This window comes from Haematobia irritans, chromosome 5 (assembly GCF_050003625.1).
Source record: "Haematobia irritans isolate KBUSLIRL chromosome 5, ASM5000362v1, whole genome shotgun sequence".
NCBI classification, from domain to species: Eukaryota; Metazoa; Arthropoda; class Insecta; order Diptera; family Muscidae; genus Haematobia; species Haematobia irritans.
In genome coordinates, this window is record NC_134401.1 from 38,355,499 (window position 1) to 38,374,582 (window position 19,084).

The 19,084-nt window shown below is 29.1% G+C and overlaps 1 protein-coding gene across 6 annotated transcripts; it reads left to right on the forward strand.

Annotated features, from left to right (window-relative positions):
- Positions 1-1,148: 1,148 nt before the first annotated feature.
- Positions 1,149-18,215, forward strand: LOC142241863 (alpha-amylase A-like). Of its 6 annotated transcripts, none has more exons than XM_075313691.1 (4): positions 1,149-1,375; positions 16,085-16,595; positions 16,772-17,242; positions 17,306-18,215. In XM_075313691.1, the coding sequence occupies exons 2-4, from the start codon at positions 16,404-16,406 to the stop codon at positions 18,143-18,145; spliced, it is 1,503 nt and encodes a 500-aa protein (XP_075169806.1). In that variant the 5' UTR covers positions 1,149-1,375; positions 16,085-16,403; the 3' UTR covers positions 18,146-18,215. The 6 variants fall into 6 exon arrangements, with proteins under 6 accessions (XP_075169806.1, XP_075169809.1, XP_075169805.1 ...); XM_075313694.1 differs by having other exon boundaries at positions 16,125-16,595; XM_075313690.1 differs by having other exon boundaries at positions 1,149-1,369.
- Positions 18,216-19,084: the final 869 nt, after the last annotated feature.

Consider the following 19,084-nt stretch of genomic DNA (forward strand, 5'->3'; position numbering starts at 1 on the left):
AAAAACATTTTCAATTAATAAAGTAATTGATACAATAATCTTTTTAATCAAAATGGAAACATTAAGTTAAATAAGTCAATGATTGAAAATTTGACAATTTTTAATTAAAAAATTAATTTTAATTAATAATAATACAATTTTTTTAATCAAACTCGGAAGACTAAGTAAATAAAAAAAATAACTAAAAATTTATTTCAAACAATCAATTTTTTAATCAAACTAAAAACACCAAGTCAGTTAAAAAAGTAATTGAACGTAATTAATTGAATAAAATAAAGAATAAATTGGTCAATATCGGCTTATAACAATATATAGCTCCCATATAAACCGATCCCCATATTTGGTTTGCGGAGCTTCTTGGAGGTGCAAATTTCAATCGTATCGGTCATCATTCCAGGCAATTTTCCATTGGGTTGGACTCCATCACGAATCATTTTCTTTTTAAATAAGACGTAAATGCTTTCGGTGTCTTGTAAACAATATAATGATGAATCAATAAAACAAAGGATGCCGTATTTAATATAGTTAATGGCTGTTCTAAATGGATAAATTTGTTAAAACAAGAATTTACTCTGTATATTGGTTTTGTAAAAATCATAGCATGTTGCTAAACTACAGCAACATGTTGATAAGCAACTTTTGTTCCAGGTACAAATGATCATAAACTTTAAAACTAATGAAAGGGAAGATATAAAATTCGCTAAATAAAATAAAATAAAATAAAGATGGAAAGAAGAGATTGCAGATCATTTTAGAGGTTCATGTGAGTTATTCCGAACATTTACAGTTTTTCACCAATACATTTTTCAACTGCAATCAATAATATTTCTTTGAGTGTATTTATTTTAACAACATATTGTTTCATTTTTCAACATTAATAAAATTTCGAAACAATATTTCTTTGAGTGTAAATATTTAAAGTAAACATTTTCCAATTAGTTTTTAAGAGAAATTAACACATTTCCTTCTCTTGTTCCTACTACGCGCTAACGATTGAATGAGCTTGGTGAAAAGGCGTAAATTAAATACAATACAAAAAACCACAACAACAAAAGCAATTTTGTTGTTGGTTTTTTATTAAAAAAATTATTCATTCAGTTACATTGAGGCTTTGTTCTCTGATATATTCGATACAACGCCAACGCATTAATCAAATCAAAAAGAAATTACATGTAAAAAATATGTTCAGTTTTCAATATCGCAAAAAAATAGTATGGCATTTGTAATTGATAACCGTGGAATATAAGACGAACATAGACGCAAAATAAAAATACTTTAGGAAAGTTTAGTGTCATAGCTGTGCGTGTAAGTTCAAAATTTGTTGGTGTTCACATCATATCAAAGGATGACCCATATCAGGGTTATGAAGGTGAAGGTCAAGTGCATTTTTTATATCACATATATATGAAGCGGTCGTTTCTGAAAAATCATTAAGTTAGTGATTATAACTACAGGGTAGTTTTTATTTGAAGTGTTATCAAGTTCACACTGGCATATTTGTCAAACTAGAAATAAAAATGTTGTTTCCTAAAAGTAATCGTCTTTACTTAAGTGAGCGCAAATACCTGAATTTGAGCAAAAAATCATATTTCGTACATAATTTCGTCCACATAGTGCACTCCGAAAAAATAGAAACCGCTAGGACACAATTCTACTCTACTTTAGTTCATGGAAATATTATGTTTTTGTTAAACTTTCTCCAATATGAGAAAGTTTCCTTGACATTAATAATTTTTCCTTGCCTTAAATTTAGTATAGTGAAGTAAAAAAGGGGAAAATTGTACACAAATGAAGCATAAATTTACAAAATTATTCATTTTTTTAATTTTAAATTTTACCACAAATTGGCCCACCTTAAATCTCGTATGGAGCTAAAAACATTTTTGGAAATTTTGAACTCCAATTTTTTTCCTTCAAACTACCAAATTTTCTCTAACAAGTGAAAAAAATGTTATTGTGTCTAAAAATTTTTCTTGAATTTGTCGAAAAATATTTATTTTTATTTATGATATTGGCATCTGTATATAGTTTAGTTAAAATTTTCTAAAATTTAAGTACGTTTTCCATCCTGATGTGTGTTCACTTTAAGCTAAATATCGTTTTTTCATACATCATTTTGTCAACATAGTGGCTATCCAATTCATCAAAAAAATATTATTAAAAAATTATAAAACAAATTATTTGTATATTGTCAAAATTTTATTTCTATAGAAAATTTTCTCAAAATTTTATTTCTATAGAACATTTTTTTTTTTTTAATTTTAATTCTATAGAAAATGTTCTCAAAATTTTATTTCTATAGAAACTTTTGTCAAAATATTATTTCTACAGAATATTTTGTCAAAATTTTATTTCTATTGAAAATTATTTCTAAATTTTATTTCTATAGAACATTTTTTCAAAAGTTTATTTACATAGAAAATTTTGTCCAAATTTTATTTATATAGAAAATTTTGTCAACATTTTATTTCTGTAGAAAATTTTATCAACATTTTATTTCTATAGAAAATTTCTATTTTTTATTTTCTATTTTTTATTTCTATAGAAACTTTCTATATATATTATTTCTATAGATAATTTTCTCAAAATTGTATTTCTATAGACAATTTTGTCAAAATTTTATTTCTATTGAAAATTTTGTCACAATATTATTTTTATAGAAAATTTTGTCAAAATTTTAGTTCTATAGAAAATTTTGTCAAAATTTTATTTCTGTAGAAAATTTTGTTCCAATTTTATTTCTATATAAATGTTTGTCAAAATTGTATTTCTATAGAAAATTTTGTAAAAATTTTATTCCTATAGAAAATTTTGTAAAAATTTTATTCCTATAGACAATTTTTTCAAAATTTTATTTCTATAGAAAATTTTGACAAAATTTTATTTCTATAGAAAATTTTGACAAAATTTTATTTCTATAGAAAATTTTGACAAAATTTTATTTCTATAGAAAATTTTCTCAAAATTTTATTTTTACAGAAAATTTTCTCAAATTTTTATTTCTACAGAAAATTTTCCCAAAATTTTATTTCCACAGACAATTTTTTCAAAAGTTTATTTCTATAGAAATTTTCTCAAAATTTTATTTCTATAAAATATTTTCTCAAAACTTTATTTCTATAGATCTTTTTTTTTTGGCTTTTGGTTTTTTATTCGATCTTTTTCTTTCCAATAAATGTCAATAGTTTTATTAAGCTTGAGATCTTAGTTATCCTTTATTTATTTTTAATTCATCGTTCCTAATATTTCGCAATTTGACTGAATTGCTTCTTCAGATGCAATTTGATATATGAGACAATGATCACACAAAACAATTTTTATTATAATAGAGCATCACTGCTCTCGTCTGCTTTATCTGTTGCAATTTTCTCAATTTTTTATTTCTATAGAAAATTTTTGCAAAATTTTATTGCTATAGAATTTTTTTTTCAAAATTTTATTTCAATAAAAAATTTTGTCAAAATTTTATTGCTATAGAAAATTTTTTCAAAATTTTATTTCTATATAAAATTATGTCAAAATTTTATTTCTCTAGAAAATGTTGTCAACATTTGATTTCTATAGAAAGTTTTCTCAAAATTTTATTTCTATAGAAACTTTTGTTAAAATTTTATTTCTATAGAAACATTTGTCAAAATATTATTTCTATAGAAAATTTGGTCAAATTTTTAATTTTATAGATAATTTTCTCAAAATTGTATTTCTACAGAAAATTTTGTCAAAATTTTATATCTATTGAAAATTCTATGTAAATTTTATTTCTATTGAAAATTATATCTAAATTTTATTTCTATAAAACATTTTTTCAAAATTTTATTTACATAGAAAATTTTGTCCAAATTTTATTTCTGTAGAAAAGTTTGTCAACATTTTCTTTTTTTATTTCTATAGAAAATTTTGCCAAAGTTTTATTTCTATAGAAACTTTTGTTAAAATATTATTTCTATAGAAAATTTTCTCAAAATTGTATTTCTATAGAAAATTTTGTAAAAATTTTATTCCTATAGACAATTTTTTCAAAATTTTATTTCTATAGAAAATTTGGCACAATTTTATTTCTGTAGAACATTTTCTCAAAATTTTATTTCTATAGAAAATTTTCTCAAAATTTTATTTCCACAGAAAATTTTCTCAAAATTTTATTTCCACAGACAATTTTTTCAAAAGTTTATTTCTATAGAAATTTTGTCAAAACTTTTCAAAAAATTTTATTTCTATAGAAAACTTTCTCAAAATTTTATTTCTATAGAAAATTTTCTCAAAACTTTATTTCTATAGAATTTTTTTTTTTTTGGCTTTTGGTTTTTTATTCGATCTTTTTCTTTTCAATAAATGTCAATAGTTTTATTAAGTTTGAGATCTTAGTTATCCTTTATTTATTTTTAATTCATCGCTCCTAATATTTCGCAATTTGACTGAATTGCTTCTTCAGATGCAATTTGATATATGAGACAATGATCACACCAAACAATTTTTATTATAATAGAGCATCACTGCTCTCGTCTACTTTATCTGTTGCAATTTTCTCAATTTTTTATTTCTATAGAAAATTTTGTGCAAATTTTATTTCTATAGAAAATTTTATTTCAATACAAAATTATTTAAAAATGTTATTTCTCTAGAAAATTTTGTCAACATTTGATTTTTATAAAAAATTTTCTCAAAATTTTATTTCATTTTCTCAAAATTTTATTTCTATAGAAAATTTTGTCCAAATTTTATTTCTCTAGAAAATTTTGTCCAAATTTTATTTCTCTAGAAAATTTTGCCAAAATTTTATTTCTATAGAAAATTTTGTAAAAATTTTATTCCTATGGGAAATTTCCTTAAAATGAAAATTTTATCACAATTTTATTTCTAAAGAAAATTTTCTGAAAATTTTATTTCTATAGACAATTTTGTAAAAATTTTATTCCTATAGACAATTTTCTCAAAATTTTATTGCTATAGAAAATTTTGACAACATTTTATTTCTGTAGAAAATTTTGTCAAAATTTTATTTCTATAGAAATTTTTGTAATATAAAAAATTTCTATAAAAAATTTTGTCAAAATTTTATTTCTATAGAAAAATTTTTCAAAATTTTGTTTCTATAAAAAATTTTGTCAAAATTTTATTTCTATAGAAAATTTTCTCAAAACTTTATTTCTATAGAACATTTTTTTAATTTTATTTCTATAGAAAATGTGCTCAAAATTTTATTTCTATAGAAACATTTGTCAAAATATTATTTCTATAGAAAATTTTGAAAAAATTTTATTTCTATAGAAAATTTTGACAAAATTGTATTTCTATAGAAAATTTTGTCAAAATTTTTATTTTTATAGAAATTTTTCTCAAAATTTTATTTCTCTAGAAAATTTTGGCAAAATTTTATTTCTATAGAAAATTTTCTCAAAATTTTATTTCTATAGAAAATTTTGTAAAAATTTTATTTCTATAGAAAATTTTCTCAAAATTTTATTTCTATAAAAAATTTTCTTAAAATTGTATTTCTAAAAATAATTTTGTCAAAATTTTATTTCTATACAAAATTTTATCAACATTTTATTTCTATAGAAACTTTTGTCAAAATTTTATTACTATAGAAAATTTTATTAAAACTTTATTTCTATAGAAAATTTTGTCAAAATTTTATTTCTATAGAAAATTTTGTCAAAATTTTATTTCTATAGAAAATTTTATCAACATTTTATTTCTATAGAAAATTTTCTCAAAATTTTATTACTATAGAAAATTTTGTCAAAATTTTAATTCTATAGAACCTTTTGTCAAAATTTTATTTCTATAGAAAATGTTGTCAACATTTTATTTCAATACGGCATACCTGAAATGAAATTTCCCACAAATATCATGTGCTAACCTAAGACCCAACAACAATGCCACAATCAACTAAGATATGTTTTTTACCGGCATTTGCCGACAGTAGTATGTTATATTGCTCCCGTGAGGTTTGAATAAAAAAACAAGAGACAACTTAACTCTCCAAAGAGCAATTAAATCCCACTAAAACCACTTGCAATTCAAAATCAATTTAGAAAATATCTCAATTATTTAATACCTATAATAAATTCAATAAGTGACTACACTCAACACCCTAAGTTATGATAAGATTACAAAAAATATTATAAAAATAAAAGTAAAATAAAAATGAAAACAAAAACATTGTATTTTTTGTAAGATAATAACAAAATGTGAGCACAGAAGCATAGACAGACAATTGCTACTTGAGGATTTACAAAGAAAAATATTGTTAAAAATTTTCTGATAATATTTATCGATAATTTTGTATTTTACAATCATGATTTACATTGCAAATGGAGATATTACAATAATTTAGTTTTATTTTATTTCATTAAAAAATCTTTGCTATTGTTTTTGTGTTTTTTTTTTTTTTAATTCACAATTTATTCCCTCAACGTCAATAATTTTTAACTTCCGGTTGCATCGGAAGTATTCACAATTTAGTGCATTGAAATTATATATCATAAAAATTATTCTGAAAATTTTATAACCATTGTCATGAACATATGCACTACTAATACAATATTGTTGATAAACCTTGTCGTAATTTTAAAATAATAAAAGGCCGAAAGGGCGTTTGGAGAATAATTTAATCAACCTGTTTCAGAGATTTCACCTTGTTATTATTCTATCATGGTCTTAATATACTGTGGCGCTTTCGTGCATATTTAGGAATTTTTGGAAATTTTTATTATTAATATTTGAATAATTGAAAATTGTATGTTAAGAGAAACAAGTATATACGGCCGTAAGTTCGGCCAGGCCGAAGCTTATCTACCCTCCACCATGGATTGCGTAGAAACTTCTACTGAAGACTGTCATCCACAATGGAATTACTTGGGTTGCGGTAACACTTGCCGATGGCAAGGTATCTTAAAACTTCCTAACACCGTAATATATACCACATAGTCCATACGTGGTATATATTAAACTAAAGAAGGCCGATTAAATACCTATATAATTAAGTTTAAAGTTTCTATAGAACTAAAATTTTGACAAAATAAAATTTTGACAACATTTTCTATAAAAGTAAAATTTGGAAAAAATTTTCTATAGAAATAAAATTTGGAAAAAATTTTCTATAGAAATAAAATTTTGACAACATTTTCTATAGAAATAAAATTTTGACAAAATTTTCTTTAGAAATAAAATTTTGACAGAATTTTCTTTAGAAATAAAATTTTGACAAAATTTTCTTTAGAAATAAAATTTTGACAAAATTTTCTACAGAAATAACATTTTGACAAAATTTTCTACAGAAATAACATTTTGACAATAAAATTTTGGTAGATTATTTTTGGCTCGAGTGGCAACCATGAATATGAACCGATATGGACCAATTTTTGTGTGATTGGGGATCGGCTATATATAACTATAGACCGATATGGACCAATTTTGGCATGTATATTAGCGGCCTTATACTAACACCACGTTGCAAATTTCAACCGGATCGGATGAATTTTGCTCCTCCAAGAGGCTCCGGAGATCCAATCTGGGGAACGGTTTATATGGGGGCTATATATAATTATGGACCGATATGGACCAATTCTTGCGTGTTTGTTAGAGACCACATTCTAACACCATGTTCCAACTTTCAACCGGATCGGATGAATATTGCTCCTCCAAGAGGCTTCGGAGGACAAATTTGGGAATTGATTTATATGGGGGCTATATATAATTATGGACCGATATGGACCAATTTTTGCATGGTCATTAGAGAACATATACCAACACCATGTACCAAATTTCAGCCGGATCGGATGAAATTTTCGTTTCTTAGAGGCTCCGCAAGCCAAATCGGGGGATCGGTTTATATGGGGGCTATATATAATTATGGACCGATGTGGACCAATTTTTGCATGGTCATTAGAGAACATATACCAATACCTAATCGGATGAAATTTGCTTCTTTTAGAGGCTCCGCAAGCCAAATCGGGGGATCGGTTTATATGGGGGCTATATATTATTATGGACCGATGTGGACCAATTTTTGCATGGTTGTTAGAGACCATATACTAACACCATGTACCAAATTTCAGCCGGATCGGATGAAATTTGCTTCTCTTAGAGGCTCCGTAAGCCAAATCGGGGGATCGGTTTATATGGGGGCTATATGTAATTATGGACCGATATGGACCAATTTTTGCATGGTTGTTAGAGACCATATACTAACATCATGTACCAAATTTCAGCTTCAAATTTGCTTCTCTTAGAGCTATCGCAAGCCAAATTTGGGGGTCCGTTTATATGGGGGCCATACGTAAAAGTGGACCGATATGGCCCATTTGCAATACCATCCGACCTACATCAATAACAACTACTTGTGCCAAGTTTCAAGTCGATAGCTTGTTTCGTTCGGAAGTTAGCGTGATTTCAACAGACGTACGGACGGACGGACGGACATGCTCAGATGGACTCAGAATTTCACCACGACCCAGAATATATATACTTTAATATATATACTTTAGAGCAATATTTCGATGTGTTACAAACGGAATGACAAAGTTAATATACCCCCATCCTATGGTGGAAGGTATAAAAAGTGAACTGTTTTATGGGAAAAATAAAACTAAATTGTATTCATATTTTGGACATTTTCATAATGCAATTTACTGTAGTTTTTTAGTTCTTCTGTTTTAGTTCTCAAAATTTTAGTTCTCAAAATTTTCGACGCATACTTGGAATAAATAAAATTTCATTGCACTAGGAATTAATTATTAAAAATAAAATAAAGCAAAATAAATTTTTTCCAGAGGCGTTTACATTTTTTATTTACATTTTTGTGCCCGCACAATTTTTCAAAATTTTTATTTTGAACTACTGTGGACCAAGTGCAGCTATTGTATTGAAAGTTAATAACAGATTCTGAAACTTTAATGTTAATACAGTGAAACCTCTCAAACTTGGCCACTCGGAAAACTGGACACTTCCCAAAAGTGGACAGTTGTCTGAGGGCGTTTGCTATATTACATTAAAATTAAACTCTCGTAACTAGACACCTTCCAAATGTGGCAAAATTTAGGCTAACGTAGGTGTCCATCTCTCAGAGGCTTCACTGTATATAAAAAATATATGCATATTTGCACATTTTATTGAGCAAAAATCACATGCACGTGGTACAACAACTAAACATTTAACAAAAATTTCCTCCGACTAGTTTATGTGTGTTGGGATTGTTTTTACTCTACAAAATAGTTCAGAATTTCTTAAAGTCTGTAAACTTTAAGTACAGCCGTGTACTTTTTTATGGCGCTAAAGACATTTGTGCAGTTTTTAACTCCATTCTTTCCTTCAAACTACGAAATTTTCTTAGTGAACTAGTGAAAAAAAGACTTACGCCTAATAAATTTTGTAATTAATTAAAATTTTTGAAAAATTAACCAAAACTTTGAGTTTATGTGGGGACTATATAATTGTGGACCAATATAAACCAATTTGTGAATGATGATTAGAGACCATAATTTTAACAGAATCGGATGAAATTTGCTCCTCAAAGATGCTCCGCAAATCAAATCTGGGGTTAGGTTTAAATGGGGGGCTATATATGATTATTGACCGATATAAACCAATTTTTGCTTCGTTGTTAGAGGCCGTAGACTAACTTCGCGTACCAAATTCCAACCGGTTCCGATGAAATTTGCTTCTCCACCAAGAGCTTTCGTAAGCAAAATCTTGGGGTCAATTTATATGCGAGCTATACCCAACGGACGGACGGACATGGGACCATCCTATGGTGTAGGGTACAAAAAGTGCAAATGCTCACCGATGCAAAAAAAGTTTGGCCTGATGACCAGTTACCGAATTTAGTTTTCTCCGATGAAACGTCGTTCCAAATTGAGCAGTTTGTGAACAAACAAAATTATCGTTTTTACTTGTCAAGCGTGAAAATTTAACCTTTCCATTAGACACCAGAACTCAAACGCCACCCATGATAATGGTGTTGGCCGCCTTAACGGCGGATGGTCGCTCCTTGATGGAATTCAACGATCGTGAGATTAAAATAAATCCCGAATATTAATGTGAAAATATCTTTAGTATTGAAGCCTTGGGCACACAAATATTTCGGCCACACAAGGAGTATCCTCGAATGGCTTAAAACGAGGATACGTTTCATTTCAAATCTCCGGATCTCAAACTGTTGCAAATTTCGGCCTGGGACTTTTTTGAGATTAAGGTTGGCACTAAAAAATACCAGAGTGTCGAATCTTAATTCGTTGCTTCGCCAAGAATGAGCCACATGAGCAGCGTATGATGACTTTGTCGAACAAATCTAAACTGATTCTAAAAGTTAATGTTATTTCTGACATTTTTGTTTTTGAACAATAAAATTAAATATGTACGTTTACTTTGTCAAACACCGTAATTTGAAATCCAAAATTCTGAGAATTTTACTCGACTGTTCACGATAAGTACAACCGGAGAATCATAGTGGTGAACTTATCTATTATCACTGAGTGATGCCCGATTCAATGTTTAGCTCAATGACAACGGTCCTCCTTTTTGTAGCCGAGACCGAACCACGGTTGCCACTCGAGCCAAAAATAATCGACCAAAATTTGTAGAAAATTTTATCAAAAAACTACCAAACTAAAAAATCTATTGTGCAAAATATTATTTCTATAGAAAATGTTGTCAACATTTTATTTTTATACCCATAACAAGTTTGTCATTCCGTTTGTAACAGTTCGAAATATCGATTTCCGACTATATAAAGTATATATATTCTTGATCAGGGAGAAATTCTAAGACGATATAACGATGTCCGTCTGTCCGTCTGTCTGTCTGTTGTAATCACGCTACAGTCTTCAATAATGAAACAATCGTGCTGAAATTTTGCACAAACTCGTCTTTTGTCTGCAGGCAGGTCAAGTTCGAAGATGGGCTATATCAGTGCAGGTTTTGATATAGTCCACATATAAACCGACCTCCCGATTTGGGGTCTTGGGCTTATAAAGGGTGATTTGTTAAGAGCTTGATAACTTTTTTTTAAAAAAAAACGCATAAAATTTGCAAAATCTCATCGGTTCTTTATTTGAAACGTTAGATTGGTCCATAACATTTACTTTTTGAAGATAATTTCATTTAAATGTTGACCGCGGCTGCGTCTTAGGTGGTCCATTCGGAAAGTCCAATTTTGGGCAACTTTTTCGAGCATTTCGGCCGGAATAGCCCGAATTTCTTCGGAAATGTTGTCTTCCAAAGCTGGAATAGTTGCTGGCTTATTTCTGTAGACTTTAGACTTGACGTAGCCCCACAAAAAATAGTCTAAAGGCGTCAAATCGCATGATCTTGGTGGCCAACTTACCGGTCCATTTCTTGAGATGAATTGTTCTCCGAAGTTTTCCCTCAAAATGGCCATAGAATCGCGAGCTGTGTGGCATGTAGCGCCATCTTGTTGAAACCACATGTCAACCAAGTTCAGTTCTTCCATTTTTGGCAACAAAAAGTTTGTTAGCATCGAACGATAGCGATCGCCATTCACCGTAACGTTGCGTCCAACAGCATCTTTGAAAAAATACGGTCCAATGATTCCACCAGCGTACAAACCACACCAAACAGTGCATTTTTCGGGATGCATGGGCAGTTCTTGAACGGCTTCTGGTTGCTCTTCACTCCAAATGCGGCAATTTTGCTTATTTACGTAGCCATTCAACCAGAAATGAGCCTCATCGCTGAACAAAATTTGTCGATAAAAAAGCGGATTTTCTGCCACTGATTTTGGTAATAAAATTCAATGATTTGCAAGCGTTGCTCGTTAGTAAGTCTATTCATGATGAAATGTCAAAGCATACTGAGCATCTTTCTCTTTGACACCATGTCTGAAATCCCACGTGATCTGTCAAATACTAATGCATGAAAATCCTAACCTCAAAAGAATCACCCTTTAGAAATCGAAGTTATTATCCAATTTGCCTGAAATTTGAAATCTAGAGGTATTTTATGACCATAAAGAGGTGTGCCAAAAATGGTGAGTATCGGTCCATGTTTTGGTATAGCCCCCATATAGACCGATCTCCCGATTTTACTTCTTGGGTTTCTATAAGTCCAAGAAGTTTTTATTCAATTTACCTGAAATTGGAAATCTAGAGGTATTGTAGGACCACAAATACGTGTGCCAAAAATTGTGAGTATGGGTCCATGTTTTGGTATGGTCCCCATATAAAACGACCTCCCGATTTGGGGTCTTGGGCTTATAGAAACCGTAGTTTTTATCCAACTTGTCTGAAATTGGAAATCTAGAGGTATTTTAGTACCATAAAGAGGTGTGCCGAAAATGGTAGTATCGGTCCATATTTTGGTATAGCCCCCATATAGACCGATTTCCCGATTTTACTTCTTGGTCTTCTAGAATCCGAAGTTTTTATCCTATTTGCCTGAAATTGGAAATCTAGAGGTATTTTCGGGTCATAAAGAGGTGTGCCGAAAACGGTGAGTATCGGGCCATATTTCAGTATAGCCCCCATAAGAACGTTCTCCCGATTTAACTCCTTGGGTTTCTAGAAACAGTAGTTTTTATCTGATTTGCCTGCACTATAGACCGACTTCACTTCTTGAGGGTGTAGAAGGCGCACTGATCATGAAAATTGCTTGAAACTCAATGTAAAATTTCCAGATTTTACTTCTCGGGTGAAAATCTACAGATTTAAGATTTCAAATCAAGACGTTATTTTATAATTTTCTTGCACACTTATAAGAGATGTTAATGATTCCTCCAAAAATCAAACAAATATGGTTCTTATAAGTCCAGAATCTGATATAGTCGTCATAGGTGAAGTCTTTAAATTTATCTTCGGGAAGTGTCCTCAAGCCCTCCTGAAATTTCAAAGGAAACCCTAATATTTGGTTCATGGTGGTGGGTATTTAAGATTCGGCCCGGCCGAACTTAGTGCTGTATATACTTGTTATAGAAAATTTTGTCAAAATTGTATTTTTATAGAAAATTTTGTCAAAATGTTATTTCTATAGAAAATTTTGTCAAAATTTTTTTTCTATAGAAAATTTTGTCAAAATTTTATTTCTATAGAAAATTTTGTCAAAATTTTATTTCTATAGAAAATTTTGTCAAAATTTTATTTCTAAAGAAAATTTTGTCAAAATTTTATTTCTATAGAAAATTTTGTCGAGATTTTATTTCTATGGAAAATTTTGCCAAATTTTATTTCTATAGAAAATTTTGTCAAAATTTTATTTCTATAGAAAATTTTGTGAACCTTTTATTTCTATAGAAAATTTTGTCAAAATTTTGTCAAAATTTTAATTCTATAGAAAATTTTGTCAAATTTTAATTCTATGGAAAATTTTGTCAAATTTTAATTCTATAGAAAATTTTGTCAAAATTTTATTTCTATAGAAAATTTTGTCAAAATTTTATTTGTTGTTTTTTTATTTCAGCCCTATATACTGCAAGATGGTTGGATGGACGCACGTTTCGGAATTACCACATTCCTCATCAGCATCGTCTACTTGCAGCAAAACTATCAACCAATTATCAGAATAAATTCAGGCAGTTCATTAAACCCAACAATAAACCACACTTGAACCATCCGAAAAAAGGTTTTATATTGATAGCCGGCTATTGCCGAAATAAATTCGTACAAACTTCTCCCTTTTCCTTTGCCAACCATCTTGCAGTCTATAGGGCTTTGCCCAAATAAATTTGACAAACATTCTTTTCCTCTGTTGGTTAAGCTACACTTGTAGTTTAGTCAATGTATGGTTTTAAGCTGAATTCAAAAAAACAACAACAATGATTAAAGAACAAAAAGCAACAATAACAAAACAAAACGAATGAAAAAAATTTTATTTCTATAGAAAATTTTGTCAAAATATTATTTCTAGAGAAAATGTTGTCAAATTTTTTTTTTTTGTAGAAAATTTTGTCCAAATTTTATTTCTATAGAAAATTTTGTCAAAATTTTATTTCTATAGAAAATTTTGTCAATATTTTATTTCTATAGAAAATATTGTCAACATTTTATTTCTATAGAAATTTTTGTCAAAATTTTATTTCTATAGAAAATATTGTCAAAATGTTTTTCTATAGAAAATATTGTCAAAATTTTGTCACAATTTTATTTCTATAGAAAATTTTGTCAAAATTTTATTTCTATAGAAAATGTTGTCAAAATTTTATTTCTATAGAAAATTTTGTCAATATGTTTTTTCTATAGAAAATTTTGTCAAAATTTTGTCAAAATTTTATTTCTATAGAAAATTTTGTCAACATTTTATTTCTATGGAAAATTTTGTCAAATTTTAATTCTATAGAAAATTTTGTCAAATTTTAATTCTATGGAAAATTTTGTCAAATTTTAATTCTATAGAAAATTTTGTCAAAATTTTATTTCTATAGAAAATTTTGTCAAAATTTTATTTGTTGTTTTTTTATTTCAGCTTAAAACCATACATTGACTAAACTACAAGTGTAGCTTAACCAACAGAGGAAAAGAATATTTGTCAAATTTATTTGGGCAAAGCCGTACAGACTGCAAGATGGTTGGATGGACGCACGTTTCGGAATTACCACATTCCTCATCAGCATCGTCTACTTGCAGCAAAACTATCAACCAATTATCAGAATAAATTCAGGCAGTTCATTAAACCCAACAATAAACCACACTTGAACCATCCGAAAAAAGGTTTTATATTGATAGCCGGCTATTGCCGAAATAAATTCGTACAAACTTCTCTCTTTTCCTTTGCCAACCATCTTGCAGTCTATAGGGCTTTGCCCAAATAAATTTGACAAACATTCTTTTCCTCTGTTGGTTGAGCTACACTTGTAGTTTAGTCAATGTATGGTTTTAAGCTGAAATCAAAAAAACAACAACAATGATTAAAGAACAAAAAGCAACAATAACAAAACAAAACGAATGAAAAAAAAATTATTTCTATAGAAAATTTTGTCAAAATATTATTTCTAGAGAAAATGTAGTCAAATTTTTATTTTTATAGAAAATTTTGTCCAAATTTTATTTCTATAGATAATTTTGTCAAAATTTTATTTCTATAGAAAATTTTGTCAATATTTTATTTCTATAGAAAATATTGTCAAAATTTTATCAAAATTTTATTTCTATAGAAATTTTTGTCAAAATTTTATTTCTATAGAAAGTATTGTCAAAATGTGTTTCTATAGAAAATATTGTCAAAATTTTGTCAAAATTTTATTTCTATAGAAAATTTTGTCAAAATTTTATTTCTATAGAAAATTTTGTCAATATGTTTTTTCTATAGAAAACTTTGTCAAAATGTTATTTCTACAGAAAATTTTGTCAAAATTTTATTTTATAGAATTTTGTTAAAATTTTATTTCTATAGAAAATTTTGTCAAAATTTTATCTCTATAGAAATATAAAAATTTTATTTCTATGGAAAATTTTGCCAAATTTTATTTCTATAGAAAGTTTATGAAGTACCTCTTTGTTGGAGAGGAATATTTTGCAAAATCTACCAAAACATCAAGAATTCTACCAACTTTGGCAACAGTGAAACCAATTAGAGAAGTTTTGAAACACTCAGAAATGTCACCAAAATTACTGAGAGGGGATAATAAACCACTGAAAAAAACTTTTTCGATTGAAGCAGGGATTGAACCCACAATCCTTTGTATGCAAGGCTGGAATGCTAGCCATTGCATCACGGTGGCTCTCGTTGTATATGGGGGTTATATCAAACGATTAGCGATATAAAATTTGACAAATCTCTTTATGGGCCTTGCAAATCTGTATATTTCTAATTTCGAGCAACTCAAATAAAAATTAACTCGGGAGATTGGTCTATATGAGGCCTATATCAAAACATGGACCGATTCTCACCATATTACTTGTATATGGACCTAAAATACCTTCACATTACAGATATTCGCGTCCCTTTCCCCTTTTAATCCAAAATCGATGTTAGTCAAAATCGACTATTATCTTTAAAAGTTGGGTTTGACAAACATTAAAAGTTGATTTTCAAAAATATCAAATGTCGGTCAGTCGAATATTTGACTTTTCAACATATATTAAATTTAGCTAAAATTTAAAAAGTCCTACACCCATTTTTTCTATTTCAGTGTAAACAAAACAATATTTGGATTTTTTATCTAATCATAGGAAAAATATTATTTCTGACCCGGCTTTCGAACTGACCATCCAGAAACAACAAAACAAAAAAACAAACGATAAGAACGCGTGTATGAGATATATAGACACTCTCAGGGAGAAGATAACTTGTGATTGTAAAAACAACAAAAATTGCAAAAAATCTCCTCACAAATCAATCTGGTGGATTCAATTGATGTGACGCATTTAATGAAAGGCAACGTGGAGAAGCTATAAAAACGGCCTACAGTGTTCCAATATCTATCAGTTATATATTGACAACATTGCAAAATGTTCTTTGCCAAATCTAATTTGGCCATTCTTGTGGTCTTGGCCATTTCTAGCCAATTGGCTAGTGGTCAATTTAATCCAAATTATGTTTCGGGTCGCAGTACCATAGTACATTTGTTCGAATGGAAATGGGATGATATAGCAAAGGAGTGTGAAAATTTCCTAGGACCCAAAGGATATGCTGGTGTTCAGGTAAGTTTTCAAACAAAAAAACAACAATTGTATACATTTCTATATACTTGTATACAGTTGGGTAAACAATTGTATACCATTCTGTATACTTGTAAACAACTTTGTAGACAATTGAATAAAATTTCTTCTAGAGTGTTTTTACTTCATTATTTATGGTTTCTGCTTTCTCCAAATAGGTTTCCCCTGTCAATGAAAATGTTGTAGTTGCCAATCGTCCTTGGTGGGAACGTTATCAACCCATTTCCTATCTGTTAACCACACGTTCCGGAAATGAAGATCAATTTGCCAGTATGGTTAAACGTTGTAATGCCGTTGGTGTCCGCACCTATGTCGATGTTGTATTCAATCATATGACAGCCACTCATGCTACTACTGTTGGTACCGGAGGTTCTACAGCTGATCCCAATTCTAAGAGTTTCCCTGCTGTACCCTTTTCCTCTACCGATTTCCATGCCAGCTGTGGCATTAATAACTACAATGATGTAAATCAAGTACGCAATTGTGAATTGGTCGGTTTGAAGGATTTGGATCAGAGCGTATCCTGGGTTCAAGATCGTATTGTCGACTTCTTGAATAAGTTGATTTCTTTGGGTGTGGCCGGTTTTCGTGTGGATGCTGCCAAACATATGTGGCCAGCCCATTTGAAGGTGATTATCACCAGCTTGCCATTAAGACAATCAAAAGTAAATCGTTCTATTCTTCCGTCTTAGGTAATCTACAATCGTTTGAACAATCTTAGCACTTCCCACGGTTTCGCTGCCAATAGTCGCCCCTTCCTTTTCCAAGAGGTTATTGATATGGGTGGTGAAGCTATTTCGAAATATGAATATACAGATTTGGGTACCGTCACTGAATTCAGACATTCCGATTCAATTGGCAAGGTCTTCCGAGGCAAAGATCAATTACGTTGGCTAGTCAATTGGGGTACCGAATGGGGCTTCATGCCTTCCGATCGCTCTCTGGTCTTTGTCGATAATCATGATAATCAACGTGGTCATGGAGCTGGAGGTGCCGATATTCTCACTTATAAGACCTCGAAACAATATAAAATGGCCACGGCCTTTATGTTGGCCCATCCCTTTGGTATTACTCGTGTCATGTCTTCCTTTGATTTCACCGATACCGATCAAGGTCCTCCCACTACGGATGGTGTAAACATACGTTCGCCTATCTTCAATGCTGATGATTCATGCAGTGGCGGTTGGATATGTGAACATCGTTGGCGTCAAATTTACAATATGGTTGAATTCAGAAATGTTGCTGGTACTGCCGCATTGCAAAATTGGTGGGATAATGGCAGCAATCAAATTGCCTTCTGTCGTGGCAATAAGGCTTTCATTGCTCTCAATGCTGATTCGTATGACCTGAATAGCTCTTTGCAAACCTGCTTGCCTGCCGGTACTTATTGTGATGTTATTTCGGGATCCAAATCTGGTTCCAGTTGTACTGGTAAATCGGTGGTTGTGGGATCCGATGGTCGTGCTACAATTACTGTACGTACTTCAGAGATGGATGGTGTTTTGGCTATTCATGTTAATTCGAAATTGTAGAGTTTTTTGGAAAGCATTTTTCTTTCTACAATAAATAAATTAATTTTGTATTTATTAGTGAGTTTGCAAATGTTGTTTGTTTGTTTATTTCACACATAGGAGTCCATGAATAATTATTAACCGATATGAACTAATCGCATGGTAATTAAAGGGCCAAATTTCAACCGAATCGTATGAATATTTAAAATTTAATCTTCCAAGAGGCCCTGGAAGCACCATTGCCATAATTGGTAGAATTCTACCAAATATGGAAGATTTCTTACTGTTTGGTAGATTGGTAGAATTTTTGATGTTTTGGTAGATTTTGCAAAACAGAAATAATTTTCTATAGAAATAAAATTTTGAGAAAATTATCTACAGAATTAAAACATTGAGAAAATTTTCTATAAAAATTAAATATTGAGAAAATTTTCTATAAAAATAAAATTTTGAAAAAAAATCAAAAGAAATAAAATTTTTAATAAATTTTCTATAGCATTAAATTTGGGAAAATTTTCTATAAAAATAAAATTTTGAGAAAATTTTCTATAGAAATAAAATTTTGAGAAAATTTTCTATAAAAAAAAATTTTTTTGACAAAATTTTCTATAGAAATAAAATTTTCTATAAAAATAAAATTTTGACACAATTTTCTATAAAAATAAAATTTTGACAAAATTTTCCATAGATATACAATTTTGACAAAATTTTCAATAGAAATAAAATCTTTTTTGTTGTTTTTGATTTCATCTTAAAACCATGCATTGACTAAACTACAAGTGTAGCTTAACCAACAGAGGAAAAATATGCTTGTCAAATTTATGTTGACAAAATTTAAAATTTAATCTTCCAAGAGGTTCTGGAAGTACCGTTGCCACAATTGACAGAATTCTACCAAAACTGTAAGATTTCTTACTGTTTGGTAGATTGGTAGAGTTCTTGATGTTTTGGTAGATTTTG

What these genes read in the sequence shown, in the direction of transcription:
- LOC142241863 (XM_075313691.1), top strand. Translation starts at nt 16,404, where the DNA reads ATGTTCTTTGCCAAATCTAATTTGGCCATTCTTGTGGTCTTGGCCATT. An exon ending in AAGGATATGCTGGTGTTCAG is followed by an intron (nt 16,596 to 16,771) that starts GTAAGTTTTCAA and finishes TTCTCCAAATAG; the next exon opens with GTTTCCCCTGTCAATGAAAA. An exon ending in TGTGGCCAGCCCATTTGAAG is followed by an intron (nt 17,243 to 17,305) that starts GTGATTATCACC and finishes CTTCCGTCTTAG; the next exon opens with GTAATCTACAATCGTTTGAA.